Raw genomic sequence first — 16042 nt, 5'->3', positions numbered from 1 at the left:
CACCCAAGCCCATCTGGCAATAGTTTTTCTTCTTCAAAGTTCCTTTCTACCACTTGGGGACACTTAATTTTCAGCATCAATGGAAAAGAAATCTACTATGCTCCATTGCACATCAGAGTAACCAATGTTTAAAAAAATTATCATTTAAAAAAATTGGAAACTATCTCCATAATTAAATGGTTATGGGAAAACCTCATAATGTTCAGAGACTATGACAATTTAAGCAAAATAAAGGAAAACATTAACTAACTTTTCTAAACTGTCAAAATGGTTTGGATTTGGTCCCAATTTTGGGTGAAGATCAGCCAAACCAATTCATCTGGTGGAAACTTAAAACAAAATACATAATTGCTAATATTTATTACACTTCCAGAACAACAGCTAAGACAAAAAGGTTACCATTAACAAGGACTTCTGTAGATTAAACAACAATCTCCAAAGCAGGTTCATACCCTGGGAAACAAACCAAGGCACAATTAGCTACATTAAAAAATAAAGAAACCCAAAGAGCAAAGAAGTCAGAGGACTTTGAAATCTTTTATTTATAAATACACTCTCAGGAAATATGTGCCTAATTAGATTTAAATAGTCTCCAAGAGAATCAGCAGCTAACTATAACCCATCTCTGATCCAATATATGAAATCAGAATATTAAATACTACCATTTAAGAACTTTAAATAGAGCCCCATAACATGAGTTTAAAAGGAAATAATTTAATACGCAATATATACATACACATTTCATGTAAGTGGATTCAAACTCACTTGCAGAGAGAATTTTCCACTGAAGAATGAACTGAGACATCCATTTTCAGCAATATGGCAGACTACTTGTGCAGAGAAGACCTCTCAGTAAAAAACACCTTAAAATGCTAAGTATGGCTAGACTGGCGGTAAAATAAGGAAAGCAATAAAGGACCAGAAAAAAGGAAGTACAACATTTTACAGGAGTTGACAAGGACTAGAGCCTGCATTTTCTCTGAGAGATTCTGTGAATTCCTGGTGTCCTAGCACTTGGTGTTAGTAGCCCACATATGCTGGAACAGAGGACAAAACTTAGGAATCATTTAAAAAGAGAGACCAGATCAGAAACTCCCACTTAAAGCTCAGAACCCCCATAAGGAAGTACACGAGAAAGAAAGTCAGCTAGTAGAAGGAAATATGCCTGTGTCAGGAATGGTTCTGAGAAAAAAGGGGGAAGAACAGCATGTATATTATCTATGGTGAAACAGATTACCAGCCCAGGTGGGATGCATGAGTCAAGTGCTTGGGCCTGGTGCACTGGGAAGACCCAGAGGAATCGGGTGGAGAGGGAGGTGGGAGGGGGGATCGGGATGGGGAATACGTGCAACTCTATGGCTGATTCATATCAATGTATGACAAAACCCACTGGAAAAAATAAATAAATAAATAAAAATAAATTAAAAAAAAAAGAAAAAAGGGGGAAAATTATATATATATACACACACACATATATGTATACACACACATACACACACACACACACACACACACACACACATATACACACACACACACACACACCCCTACATTTCAAAGAATTCCTAATGACAAAAGAATATTCGCTTAGTTTAAGATATGCACTGACTCTGGGGCCTAAAAAAGTCTCAAGAAGAAATTTTGGTTTGAAGTGGCCCTGGACTGATACTGTTCCAGGTGCCTGGCAGAAGAAAACACAGGAATTTCAAAAATTCCTTGGGATGCAGTTCAATGAATATATGCACAAAAATGAACATTCACTGAATACATGAAGAAGATACCATGAGCTATGATCAGCAGAAATAACAAACTGTAGAATCAAACAAGCAAAGACAGCAGACATTGGATAACTAGATATAAATATAAAATGTTTAAAAATAAATATTAATGTTAAACAGATTTAAAGCAATAAAACAGATTGAAAATATGAATAAAAATAGAAAACCTAACTGAACCAGGCAGATCTGAAAAGCAACCACCTAGAACTTTAAAAAATATAAGAAGTTAAATTAAAAGCTCAATACACAGTTTAAACAGCAGATTAAATACAAGTGAAAGTGTACAGGTGAACTGAAATACGATGCTGAAGAAATTGTTTAAAGTGTAGCACAGAGAAAGAAAGAAAAATAGGAAACAGAGTTTATAAGACATGGAGCAGGCAGGTCCAATACAAGAGAACAAGAGAGAAGCAATATTCAAAGAAATAATACCTTTAAAAAAAGCAAACAAAACAAAGAAAAAACAAACGTCTCCTCTTTGAGACTTCTATGGCAGTCCAGCGGTTAAGACTCTGCCCTTCTACTGCAGTGGGCATGGGTTCAATCCCCGGTCAGGGAACTAAGATCCTGCATGCAGCGCAGTGCAGCCAAAAAAAAAACAAGAAGAAGAAAAAGAAAGAAATATTAAGTAATACTTTTCTAGAACTCATGAAAAACATCAACCCTCAGATTCAAGAATTTAAGCCGGCATAAATTATAAGAAACTCATGCCCAGACACATCATATGAAACTGCAGAACACTGAAGCCAAAGAGAAGATTTTAAAAGCAGCTAGATAGAATACAGAGATTACCTATAAAGGAATCATGATTAAAACCAATAGCTGAATTTTCTGCAGCAACAATGAAAACCAAAAGAACTGAAATAAAATAAAGTGCTAAGGGAAAACAATCATCAAATGAGTAATTGTATAGTCATGAAAGTATTTTTCAAGAACAGCAAAAGCCATTTAATTAAAACAAAACTTTTTTTAATTTTTTTATTTTATTACTAACAGAACTTCACTAAGTTAGCATCTAACTTAATATACTTCAAAAACATGTACTTCAAAAAGAAGATAAATGGTTATCCAAAGGAGATCTCAGCTATAAAAGGAAATGGTGGGGAAATTATAGTAAACTTGTAGGTAAATCTAAACCAGTGTTACATGCATAAAATAATAAGTGAAAGTCGCTCGGTTGTGTCCAACTCTTTGCGACCCCACAGACTGTCTGTGGAATTCTCTAGGCCAGAATACTGGAGTGGATAGCCTCTCCCTTCTCCAAGGGATCTTCTCAACCCTGAACCCAGGTCTCCTGCATTGCAGGCGGATTCTTTACCAGCTGAGACACAAGTGAAGCCCAAGAATACTGGAGTGGATAGCCTATCCCTTCTAAAGATCTTCCCCACTTAGGAATTGAACCGGGGTCTCCTGCATTGCAGGCGGATTCTTTACCAACTGAGCTATCAGGGGAGCCCATAGTATATTAAATAATCCCTAATTTGTTTCATTAAAAAATCAAGATAGAACTGAAATCTTTGAAAATAATAGCATACAAATTAGGAATAGTGGTGACCAGATTTAAAGATTTTAAGGTCTTTACATTATTTGGGAGGAGGACAAAAATACTGATAACTTTAAATAAATATAAATAACTGAAGATGATACTAAAATGTCTAGTGAAGTGTTAGTGAAAGTGTTATTCGCTAGGGTAGTCCTTAAAAGAATGTATATATATGGGAGTATCATTGATTTGCAACATTGTGTTAATTTCAGATGTAGAGCAAAATGATTCAGTTATACACCCATATGTGTACATAACTATATCCTTTTTCAATTTTTATCCATTTTAGGTTATTACAAGATATTGAACACAGTTGCTTGTGCTACAGAAAATCCTTGTTTACAAAGTTGGCTTTAAAACAAACTAAAAACCCCCAACTACAACAATAACAAACATTAGTTAAGATCAATCCTACCTGAAAAGAACAAAAAATATATTAAATTTAAATCAGAAGGCAATAAAGGGAAAGAGAAAGCATATTAGAACCAATAAAAATCACAAAAGAAGGTAGCACTGAATATTAGTAACTCAATAAACAAGATAAATGTAAATGGACTAAACTTTCCAAGTAAAAGACAAAGATGACTGTCAGACAAAATATTCCAAATTCAGCTATATGATATTTACAACAGACACATATAAAACATACAGATGATACAGGAAAAGTGATAGTAAAAGACACATTATTAAAGCTAAAGAGGGTCATGATACATGGTTTAAGGCAAAACAATTTCTACTTTTAATGTCCTAATAAGCTCAAAATAAATGAAGCAAACATTGCAAACTAGAAATAGAATGAAATAAATCCATTATCATAATGAAAGATTTGCAAATATTTCTCTATAACTGATAACTCATGCAGACAAAAAATCAGTAAGACAAACAAGATTTGAACAACATATTATCATGTTGTCAATAGAAGAAAGGAAAATTACAGATCAGTCTCACTCATGATAATAAATGCAAAATGTATAAATCAAATATTACCAAATTGAACTCAATAATATTTTAAAAGGTTTGTTTCATAAATACATGGTTGGCTTAATATGGGGAAAATCTGTTCACTTTCTAAATGAAAGACTGGCAGAGAAAAAATAAAATTATCTCAAGAGATGCAGAAAAAGCATTCAATAATATTCAACAATTCATGATAAAAATTATTTGTAAGCTAAAAATAGAAAAGAACATCCTGCAAGCTATAAAGGGCACCTACAAAAAAATCTAGAGCAACCATCATATTCAATGATGAAAAGTTAAAAGCAAAAAAAAAAAAAGCATTCTCTGTAAAATCAGTAATACTGCAAAGAATTATTATTTCCATATCCAACATTCACGGTTTGAGTCAGTCTGTTTGCACACATGGACAGACAGAGATAAACACACACAAACACACACTTGCAAGAAGGAAATAACATATCATTACTATTTATATCAACTGTCTTCAAAGGAAATCCCAAAGAATTAATATAAACTACTGAATTAAATAATTATTGCTACTATTGAATTCAAGATTTTAACAAGTGTTTTGTATTTAAGAACACTAGAGAAAAGCCAACTGTATGTGTACAAACCAGCAATAATGTTAGAAAAGGTAAATTTTTAAAAGATACCACTTATATTAACTAAAAATAAAGAACTTAATTAAATTATGTAATTAATCACTCAGTTGAGTCCAACTCTTTGCAAGGCCATGGACTATAGCTCGCCAGGCTCCTCTAACCCTGGGACTGTCCAGGCAAGAATACTGGAGTGGGTTGCCATTTCCTTCTCCAGGGGACCTTCCCGACCCAGGGATCAAGCCCGAGTCTCCTGCATTGTCAAGTGGGCCCTTTACCACTAGTGTGACCTGGGAAGATTATAAACACGTACAATTCTTGCAACAAAGATATATAAGAAAAAGAAAAGAAGGAAACAATAAAATATCATTAATAGATCAAGGAAGATCTTAATAAATGTGGAAAAGTACCATGTCCATGAATAAGTAAATTATCTTAAGAGTGTCAATTCACCTCCAAAATTAATCTGTAGAACGGATGCAACTCCCTTCAAAATTCCAAGATTTACATGGAAAAGAAACAGACAAAATCAGCCAAGAAACTTCTACAGAAGAAAAACTGGTCCCTAAGTAGAGGGCTGAGAAACTTGACCTACCAGATATCAGAAGTTATTTCAAAGTTATAACAATTAATACTGTAGATTTGGCAGTAGAAGAGAGAGTTCAGAAAGAGACCTACACATACATAGAAACCTAATAGACTGCAGAGATGGCATTGCAGATTGGCAGGAAGAACATGAGTTATTTGAGAAATTAGGGATGTCTGGAGTAAGTTAAAATTTAGCTCTTAAACAGAAGATTCTAGATGAATTAAGAATTTAAATGTGAAAGTCAAAGCATTTAAACTTTTAGAAAATATAGAAATATGTTAATGATCTCAGGGTTTGGAAGGACTTCCAAATAACAGCATATTAAAAATATTAACCACAAAAAGCACACAAAAAATTAAAACATTAAAATTTAGGAGCTTGGTTCACCAAAAGACATCATGAAGGGATTCAAAAGATAAGACATAATGTAATAAAAAAAAAAATCAAAACACATAACAAAGAATTAATATCCAACATATATTAAACTTCCATAAATCAACAAGAAAAAAATAACCCAATAATGAAAAATTTTTTCTTTAAATGGTATTTTACATAATCCAACCTCCTTGGTAATTAGAGAAATAAACATTAAATGATAATAAGATACCCACGTGTTAAGGAGAACCTACAGCAGTAAGAACTCTCACACCTTGCTGGTGGGGGCTTAAACTGGCTACTACTACTCTGTAACCATGTCAGCATTAAACAAGCTGAAACGCACATACTGTATGACCCAGCAATGCCAAAACTAGAAATATAGCCTAGAAAAACTATGGCACACACACCAGAAGAATATGTACAAGAATGTATTCTCTTACTTGGCAGGGTCACCATTAGAAATTAACTCTGAAATGCTTAATTAAAAATTATACGACACACTCATTATCCAAAATGAAGGTTTATGGACAATTCTCTTTATGGACCTGCTAAATTCACTAATAAATATTAGTAATAATCTTCTGTAAATACAAAGATAGAAACACATCTGATAGGTAAATCTTAGATATAGCACATGTGACCTTTTTTTCACATTCACAGGCATATATACTTTAAACATCAAAGACTACTCCAAGCATTTATGGAAAAAAAAAGTCTTGTTGAAGATTATTTCAATTTAATCAGGATTGAAACTTTGACCCTTACAATCCTCAGTGAAGGGCTTTCCAGGTGTCAATAGTGGTAATGAACCCACCTGCCAATGCAAGAGTCGCAGGTTCTATCCCTGGGTTGGAACGATCCCCTGGAGTAGGAAATGGCAACCCTCTCCAGTATCCTTGCCTGGAAAATTCCAGGACAGAGGAGGCTGGTGGGCTTCAGTCTATGGGGTCACAAAGAGTTGGGCATGACTGAGCATGAGCACATACACACATCCTGAGTGAAAGAAGTAACTTTAATATTGTACTTAATTGAAAATATACAGAAGGAAACAATATAAACAAGAATATGGAGAGTCTGATGTCCTGCGGTCTTGCTAATAAGAACTCATTTTCAAGAGACTATAATCTCCTCAACACAAAGCTTTCTACCAAGGATCTTAATAATAAGATTCTGAGAAAATTCACACTCAAACAAGATGCCACTAAAACCAAAACAATGTGGGTATTACCAGCTATACAAAAGGTTGGTTTCTATCTGATGAGTCATTTCTAAAATGATGAAAGTTTTTCAAGTGCTTTCTATTCAGGCTGGAAAATATATAAAGGCAAGAATCATTTACAAAGCAGGATGACTGAGAAATTTCACTTCATTTTATACATCCTTGTTTGACTCTATGCAAACATCAAACTAAGGATGGCAAAAATGAGTTTCTCTTCCTACATATTAATACTAACTTTTTCTTTGCTTTCTCAAGGCATTTCATTTTCAGCATCCAAGTCGATAAGAAATTTAGAAGATGACATGGTATTTAAAACGTTGAGGCTGGGGAAAGCCTTTCAGAAGGAAGATACCGCAGAAAAATCAATTGTTGTTCCTTCCCTGGAGCAATATAAAAATGATGAGAGCAGTTTCATGAATGATGAAGAAAACAAAAATTCAAAGGTAAGTGGTAATGTGACTTGTCCTTTATTTCAATGGAAATTTGAATGATCTTTATGAATCCTTTGAAAGTAAAGTTGTTACTTTTATAAGTAGAAGCATGTGAAAAAAAGTCACAGTATGCATTAGAACAATTAAACAAATTTCATACATACCAGGTTGTTCTTCCATTCTAGGAAATGTCTCTTATTAAAAAAGTTTTTACTCCTTGAAAATCTTGTATCTAAAGTATTTCTTAAAGAGTCAAAACAGTGCAGGGCATCTTTAAATTGATCAATAAGAATATTACACAATGTATTATAGTTCCATTCCCAATAGAACAGTTAAAACACAAATCAACCTTTTCTTTACAGAATGCGGGTTCCAAACATAATTTCTTAAATCATGGCCTGCCACTGAATCTGGCTATAAAACCTTATCTTGCACTAAAAGGATCTGTAGCTTTTCCAGCTGAGAATGAAGTTCAAAATACTGAATCAACACAAGAAAAGAGAGAAATTGGTGATGAAGAAAACTCAGCTAAGTTTCCTATAGGAAGGAGAGATTTTGACAGTGAGTAGTTTTTTAAAAATTGAATTCTTATACCTTAATATCATAAAATAGAACTTTGAATTTAACTGAATTTGGGTCCAATCATAACAAAATCAAACAAGACCATGGTTCAACTTGTACTTGATATTAAGTAACTCCTGCAAAAGATGTGAAATTAAAAAGTATTTAATTAGTTATTATAATTGTAATTTACTCAGATTAGCTATACTAGATCCACTCTTTTATTTCTAATCAACTTTGTGTGATACTAGTCCTTTAAACAATTTAATTTTTTTTTTCCTTCAGTGCTCAGGTGTATGCTGGGAAGAGTCTATCGACCTTGTTGGCAAGTCTGATGCCTGTTGGTCCACATCATCGTTTAAAAAGAAAGCAAAATCATTTAATTGCCTCTCGGGAAAGAAGCCCTTAATGTTACTATGATTTGTATTATTTTCAATGTCTGTTTTAAAAGAAAGTGGTGTTAAGTTATGCCTAAATGATTGCTTTACTTGTGCATTAAACTTCATGAATTTTCTGCATAATTATGACTTACTAGTATTTTTTTAAAACAATGCTTAACATGTTAACCATACGTCCACTGCAGACCAAAGTAATAAAGCACTATAACTTACACCTTCATTGCTTAAAAATTAAGTAAAAGAATTTGGTAAATGGTTTTATATATATATACACACAAACCTAAAGAACATAAAAGATAATTTCATAGCCTAAAAAACTGAGTCAACTTCGTCTGGCCAGTAATCAATTTGTCCTTGGTGGTACATCTGTTGCTTTTTGCAACTCTGAGTAGTTTACCATCCAATTTATTCTGCAAATCTTTTGATGTCTTGGGTATCTTAACAATTTTGTGTTGAAGTGCTTCGTTTCCATTATCACAGAGAATATTTTCATCATCCAAATCCACCTGTTTCCTTTTTGAGCTTGTATTTCCTGTCAGACTACTTGATTTTCTAGATACTTTTTCTATTTTACTTCTGCCCACATGAACATTTCCAGAACTTGTTCCAATTGTTGGTCTTCCAACAGAAGAATTTACACCTTCTGTTATGCAAGATGAAAAGAGAAAGGAAATTATATAATACTTAAAATTATTACACATGAGATTTTACAAAATTTTTAAACAGATAAAGAATATTTTAAAACTTATGGTTTTCAATCAAATAATGCTATAAATTACCTTACTAACAGATACAGCGATATTACTATCACATTTCTTTTCATTTTACCATATCACTTTTCATCCCTACAAACAATAAATTTGCTTTGTCTGAATGCACAACACAATCCTTAAATGCTACTACAAGTTATTTCTTAAATATATTTAGCTAAGTCAAACTAAGTCCTAATTCTATACACCAATTTGTACTTAGATATAACTTTTAAAATAAACTCATCTTTAAAAATATAAACTTTTACATTACAAAAAAAAAATCTAATTTTACTTAAGTTAAAACCAATTAGTACACTAGAATTAAACTGTTATTAAGTTGTTTAATTAGGTCAATTACCAGAAAGGTCATTTTCCATGTGAAGAACACACAAAGGCTTTGATGTTGAATTAACATTATTCCATTTATCCTTGCTTATCATGCAGTCATCTTTATAAGTACAGGCAAACTGAGATCTAATTAAGGTTTGCTTCGTCTGGTAACAAGAAGAAAGAAGAAGAAAATATGCAATTTACCCTTTATTCTGACATACTTTTTCATCTATATAGAAATATACTCTGTAGTAATTGAGGTACCATAAAAATTCCCCTTAAAAATTTCATTATCTATTGGGAAATTTCATCATCTATCTATTTAATCCTTAATATTCCATAGTTTGCAAACTCATTCACTGCTACAATGAGCATTTTTGTTTTTTTTTTTAGTAATACCTGTTTTGTGTATGTTTTTGATAATTTTTGTAAAAGCCTACCAAATCAATTATAAACTCTACAAAGCCCTTTGCTACACATTTCTATGTCCGAGTTGCTTTAGAAAGTGGGTTTTATTATAAGTTTAATAATGATATACATATATACACAATCCTAGAAAAATAGAAGCTTTTAATCTTAATAAATTACAGACTAAACTCTTTTAGGAAAAAAAAGAAATTAGAGAAATTAAGGAAGGGATAGATACTAGGATGAAATAGAGAAATAGGAGAAGGTAAAAGAAGCAAAAATAGGCAACTAACAAAGAAACAAGGTAAAACAGTGCTGAATGAAAGGCTTTGTTTAATTAAAAACTTGAATATTTAGAAAATTAAGAAATAAGATGGGCTTCTCTGGTGGCTCAGTAGTAAAGAATCTGCCTGAATGCAGGAGACGTGGAATCGATCCCTGGGTCGGGAAGATCCCCTGGAGAAGGAAATGGCTGCCCACTCCAGTATTCTTTCCTGGGAAATGCCATGGACAAAGAAGCCTGCAGGCTACAGTCCATAGGATTGCAAAAGAGTCAGACAGGACTTTAGTGACTAAACAACAACAAACAAGAAGATTTGACCAAGAGATTTAATTGTTGAGTATTCAAAGTATACTCCTGTAATTATCTTAAAACATGAGAAATAGGAGAAAATTAGAAAGCTAAATTTAATTCTTAAGCACTGAAAAGGATGTCAAGAAAACACTTTTGGAAATGCATTCTGTAAACATAAAACCAGTGGCTGTTTTAAGAACAGGAATTAATTTCAAAACAAAGTAATCTACACAGACAATGCAAATTTCAACAATTGCAGCTGCTGTATAATGCCATTTAGTTATTATAATAGTGAGATTTCTCCAAATAATTAGAAATCATCTCAAATCCTTTTCAGAAATAAACAAGTTTAAATTTCAAATACATAATTAAATAAAGAGGACTTCAACAATTAAAAATTAATACTTCAAAGTATAACTACATCATGCTGAACAAAGCTCAGAGCATGTATTGATACATTTCATGAAGTCTAAAACAGCACAATTTTATATTATATATTCAGTAATTATACATTGTGTTTTATATGCAGAGAGATAACTGCATTAACCCCCTCAGATGTTTGCAGAGATAATGGCAGTGAAACCCACTGACTATAATTTAGAAGAAATTAGAATAGTCCCCAGTCCAGCTGCTTCATAAAAGCAAGTTTTCTCAGGAAGACAAATTTTATATCTTTTTGAGTAATGGTATTTATGAGAGCCTCTAACTCCCAGAATACTAAAAATTATGTTTAATTTGCTTGAAGATTCAGACAATTAGAATTTATCTTCCATTTAAGCACAAAAATACACAAAATTGAAAAAATGTAAAATGCAAAGATCAAAAACTATTTTTTTCAAAAGTGAAATACAGTAGGCTTTGACAATGGATGAAGCTATAGTCCAAGATCTTCATGAATTCACAAGAATGCAACTACTATTAAATAGGTTCTACCATGAGATGCCCTAAAATACAACTGAAGGCTTTAACTAGGGATTTACCTTTAATCCCTTTCTGGATTGTATTAATTTCACAAGTAGAGAATTAAAACAATTAATAAAGTTATTAAAATAAATAGTTAATAAAATAAATTTTATATTACATCATATCATTACTGTAGTAAATTATCCAAAAACTTTTACTTCCATCCACAAAACCAATACAAACTGTTAATATACTTTTACACAATGTTTCTTTCATTTCACCAAGGTAACTGTCTATATAGAAAATTATATATTTACTGCTTGAAAAGAGTTATAAAGAGCATGGTTAAGACCATGAAAGCAAATGGACGCTAAGTGGCTGGCAAGGAGCACTCCCATAATATCCAGATAGTGATGCACCTACAGGTGACTTGAGGGACTTCAACCTCCCACTACAGAACCTGCATACCACTTTTGTGTGTGTGCTGTCACTCAGAAGTGTCCGATTCTTTGAGACCCCATAGACTGTAGCCCACCAGGCTCCTCTGTTTATGAGATTCTCCAGGCAAGAATACTGGAGTGGGTAGCCATTCCCTTCTCCAGGAGATCTTCCTGACCCAGAGATCAAATCCAGGTATCCTGCAGGCAAACCCAAGATCTGCAGGCAGATTCTTTACCGTCTGAGCCACCAGGGAAGCCCTAGTATCACTCATAAAACACTTTACATAAAAATACAATAATTATATTATTGAACACAGACAATTGACATTGTCTCGATTTTATACTTCATATGAATAAAAATTTCTTTAGAAAGTTATTTTTACTAATTTTAAACTTACATCTGAGTAAAAACCTCTCTTTGCTATATAAATACAGTTGTAAAATAAGTTCCATAGCCCTCTTGACAACTAGATTTCTTCTCTTCAGGCCACCAACAGAAATTCTCTAGTCTTTAGCCAGAATAGGCCAGTTTCAGAAAACTAGTGTTATAAGGCAATGAATTCTTAAAATACTGATAACAAGTTGATATGAGAAAGGAAATTAGTTAGCCACTATATTTACCATGAAAAACATTATTTATAAACATAACAAAATAGAAGAGAGAACCATAATGGTGCTATGGTAAACATTGCAAAATTTATACCCAAAACTGAAAGTATTTATATTGAGCATACTTTTTTTTTGGTATGAGATTCTATGTGAGTTTTCTCTCTGCCCTGTACAAATATCTTTTTCAATCAATTATCACTTATTAAGTTCCAACTATGTAACAGGCACACGGAATACTAGATTACTAGGACGGCTCCTATAATCACAAAGACACTCTACTTATAAAATTTGCTGTTGACACACAGCTGGAAGAAATAATAAATTGGATAATAGAATCAAGACTGAAAAGATCTCAGAAGGCTAGAACAATAAGTAGAAAATAATAAAATGAAAATGAATGAGGATAAACAAAGTCCTATATTCAAGTTCAAAATACCAATTACAGAAGTACAGGATGAGAACCTGACTTAAAAACATATGAAGAAGACCTAGAGATTTTAATTGATCATGAACTTGACTGGAGCCAACATTGTGATATCCAACTAAGAAATGCACATAAAAAGACAAGACGATATGATGCAAAAGGCATCAGATTTGTCGTTAAAAGACCTGGCTTCTTATACTGGCCCTATCACTTACTAACTAGATGATCTGGGGTAAACTTCAAAACCTCTCACTTATCCACACATAAATGGGAATATTTGCCCCACAGAGTTGTCAAGATTAAGTGAAGTGAAAAATATGAAAGAATTATATATAACTCTAAAGAGATATGTAGATACTATATACTTATTAATGTAGTAACACATAAAGAGAGTACTCCTACAGAGTAGGAAATCTATTGAATTAGGTTTCTCAGGACCCAGTCAACTCTAAAATGATTCTAGGAATGTAGTTCAAAAAATGAACTTACAGTCAGCTTCTTCATTTCAGTTATTAAAACAATATAAGCTACACTGACTTATATTTATAACTTAAAAGAGATTGCTTTTCCTTTGTTCATAAAAGTTGAATTTTTCTGCACCAGATTAGTGGCTACATAGAACTGAGATTACTTCCTGTTGCAAATTTTCCAAATCTCTCTTGTGTATTTGATTTGGAATCACAAATAAGCAAAACAATTCCCTTCTGAAAGTGCTTTTGAAGTACTAAACAACTAAGAATAATGTTCAGATTCATACATGGCTGTTAAAATCATTTTATGTTCAAGTCACATGAGAGAAAAGGATTCAAAGTTTTCCTTTGTAGAGTGATTTCCCCCCTTTGGAAAGATTTCTATCCACAGTAAAATTGCAATGAACTTCAAACTTGCCAAGAATTGGAAAAGTTCTTTTGCCACAACTTTTTTTAAAATTGAAATTATTAGTAGGTTCCCAGTTTAAGGAAAATAGTACTTCACAAAGGAAAGCCTGACTCCAGTTAAATTAAGACAAATGAGTCCAAATATTGAAAAATCACAGAAACTTCCAGTTAGCTCTATTAACAAGAAAATGAAATTTCTAAGCCCCCATTATACTGATAAATTTTACTAACAAGTTTGGAAATTACTCAACATACTTAATTTGACATATAACTATTGAAAATTTATCTTTTCATTCTTACAATACCACATTTTGTAAAGAAAAGAGATCTGCTATGTTTTTTTAAATAATTTATTTATTGTTGACTGTGCTGGGCCTTTGTTGCTGCAGGCTTGTCTCTAGTTGTGGTGAGTGGGGCTACTCTCTAGCAGCAATGCGAGGGCTTCTCACTGCAGTGGCTTCTCTTGTTGAAGAGGACAGGCTATATAGGGCTCCTAGGCTCTAGAGCACAGGCTTAATAGTTGTGGCACATGGACTTAGTTGCTCCACGGCATGTGGGGTTCTCCCAGATAAGGGATCACACCTGGGTCTCCTGCACTGGCAGGCGAATGCTTTGCCACTAAGCTACCAGGAAAGCCTGAGATTTGCTATCCTTAGTGAAATATGAACTTGTGAGTATATCAAATGATCCATTTCTTTATCAATAAAATTCCATTTAACTTTGCTAAATAACAGAAAGATAATATTATGACCTAGGTAATAGCATGACATTTATATGACTCCTTATTACAATTACTATGCCTTCATTTACTCTTTAGAAACAGCACAAACTTTGAAGTTGTTGTTCAGTCACCAAGTCCTATCCAACTCTTTGCAACCCCATGGACTGCAGCACGCCAGGCTTCCCTGTCCCTCACCATCTCCAGGAGTTTGCCCAAATTCATGCCTATTGAACTGGTGATGCCATCCAACCATCTCAACCTCTCTCTATCACACTCTTTTCCTTCTGCCTTCAATCTTTCCCAGCATCAGGGTCTTTTTCAACAAGTCAGCTCTTGGCATCAGGCGGCCAAAGTACTGGAGCTTCAGCATCAGTCCTTCCAGTGAGTATTCAGGGTTGATTTCCTTTAAGATTGACTGATTTGATTTCCTTGCTGTCCAAAGGACTCTCAAGTCTTTTCTAGCACCACAGTTCGAAAGCATCAATTCTTCAGGTCTCTGCCTTCTTTATGGTCCAATTCTCACATCTGTACATGACAACTAGAAGTCTTACATCTAAATACAATCCTTACTTTGATACTTACTAGGTATATGGACTGGAAAATAATGCCTTCTAGACTTCAGCAAGGATTAGTTGGAATGAGGTAAATCAGATGTCTAGTATAACACTTAGAAGGTACGCAATAAATCCCACCCTCATTCCTTCAGTCAAAATGAGTTCAAATTTTAATTCAAACTAATATAAACATCCCATATTCATTCTAATGAAAAATACTGTTCAGTCACCTTCTCAAAGAGACTTATACTGATCATTCTCTTTAAAACCAAAACATTCACAAAGGAACATACTCTCCTTATAACCCTCTCCAGCTTCATAGCACTGATAACCATCTAATACATTGATACAATATAATTATTTTATTTATTTTTTGCCTCTCCCAGCTAAAAGTAAGCTCCATGAACAAAACCTTAGTTTGCCAACCGATGGTGTGCTATGGTCCTCTTATGGCGCTCTCCATCCCACAGGGTGAGGAGGAAGTCCACAGGAGACTACGGCCTCTCCTTTTAGATCCTGTTCTAAGGGCCCTAGAATTCCTTGCTCCAGCTGCCAAGGTGCTGGGCCAGCACTGGCCTCTTCCTCTCGGAAGGGCTTACTGCTTATGACAAGGGTGTTGGGGAGTGGATGTGTATGTTTCTGGGTGGAGGGTCTCTAGGAGCAGGGAACAGAACCAGGATTAAAGGAATTGTAGGGGCAGACCAGAGGTTTCCATTTATGTTCTTGCACCCCAGTCCCATAAATACTGGGGGAAGACTTGTCCATCAGAGCGGGCGGGGGAGTGTCAGCTTTGTTTGCGGATGGATTTCCAATGCTTAGGACAGAGCCTAGTACTCAGTAGGCATTCAATACTTGTTTGTTGAGTGAATTAAGTAAAATTATAACAGACTCTAACAGGTGTATGTGAGTAGAAGGTATGAGGCAACAGAAACCAAGAGGAAGCAAGCTTGGAGTGTAGAAAAAAAAGAGGTACAGAGAGTAAAGAAACCACAGGGT

At 33.8% G+C, this 16042-nt stretch overlaps 2 protein-coding genes across 3 annotated transcripts in view; one reads left to right on the top strand and one right to left on the bottom strand.

The window, feature by feature from the left end:
- Positions 1-5940: 5940 nt before the first annotated feature.
- Positions 5941-8063, top strand: PMCH (pro-melanin concentrating hormone). The gene is made up of 2 exons (XM_065937905.1): positions 5941-7506; positions 7857-8063. The coding sequence occupies exons 1-2, from the start codon at positions 7258-7260 to the stop codon at positions 8061-8063; spliced, it is 456 nt and encodes a 151-aa protein (XP_065793977.1). The 5' UTR covers positions 5941-7257.
- PARPBP (PARP1 binding protein) overlaps positions 8061-16042 on the bottom strand; it is a 62535-nt gene continuing 54553 nt past the window's right edge. For both annotated transcript variants that reach the window (XM_065937873.1, XM_065937863.1), the window contains 2 exons: positions 9564-9699; positions 8061-9096 (listed from right to left, as the gene is read on the bottom strand). In XM_065937873.1, the coding sequence (XP_065793945.1) occupies positions 8756-9096; positions 9564-9699 (477 nt within the window). In that variant the 3' untranslated portion in view covers positions 8061-8755. The remainder of the gene's footprint in view (positions 9097-9563; positions 9700-16042) is intronic.

Source organism: Muntiacus reevesi, chromosome 1 (assembly GCF_963930625.1).
Source record: "Muntiacus reevesi chromosome 1, mMunRee1.1, whole genome shotgun sequence".
NCBI lineage: Eukaryota > Metazoa > Chordata > Mammalia > Artiodactyla > Cervidae > Muntiacus > Muntiacus reevesi.
The sequence above is the reverse complement of the archived record's forward strand: the minus strand, read 5'-3'. Positions and strand labels throughout refer to the sequence as shown.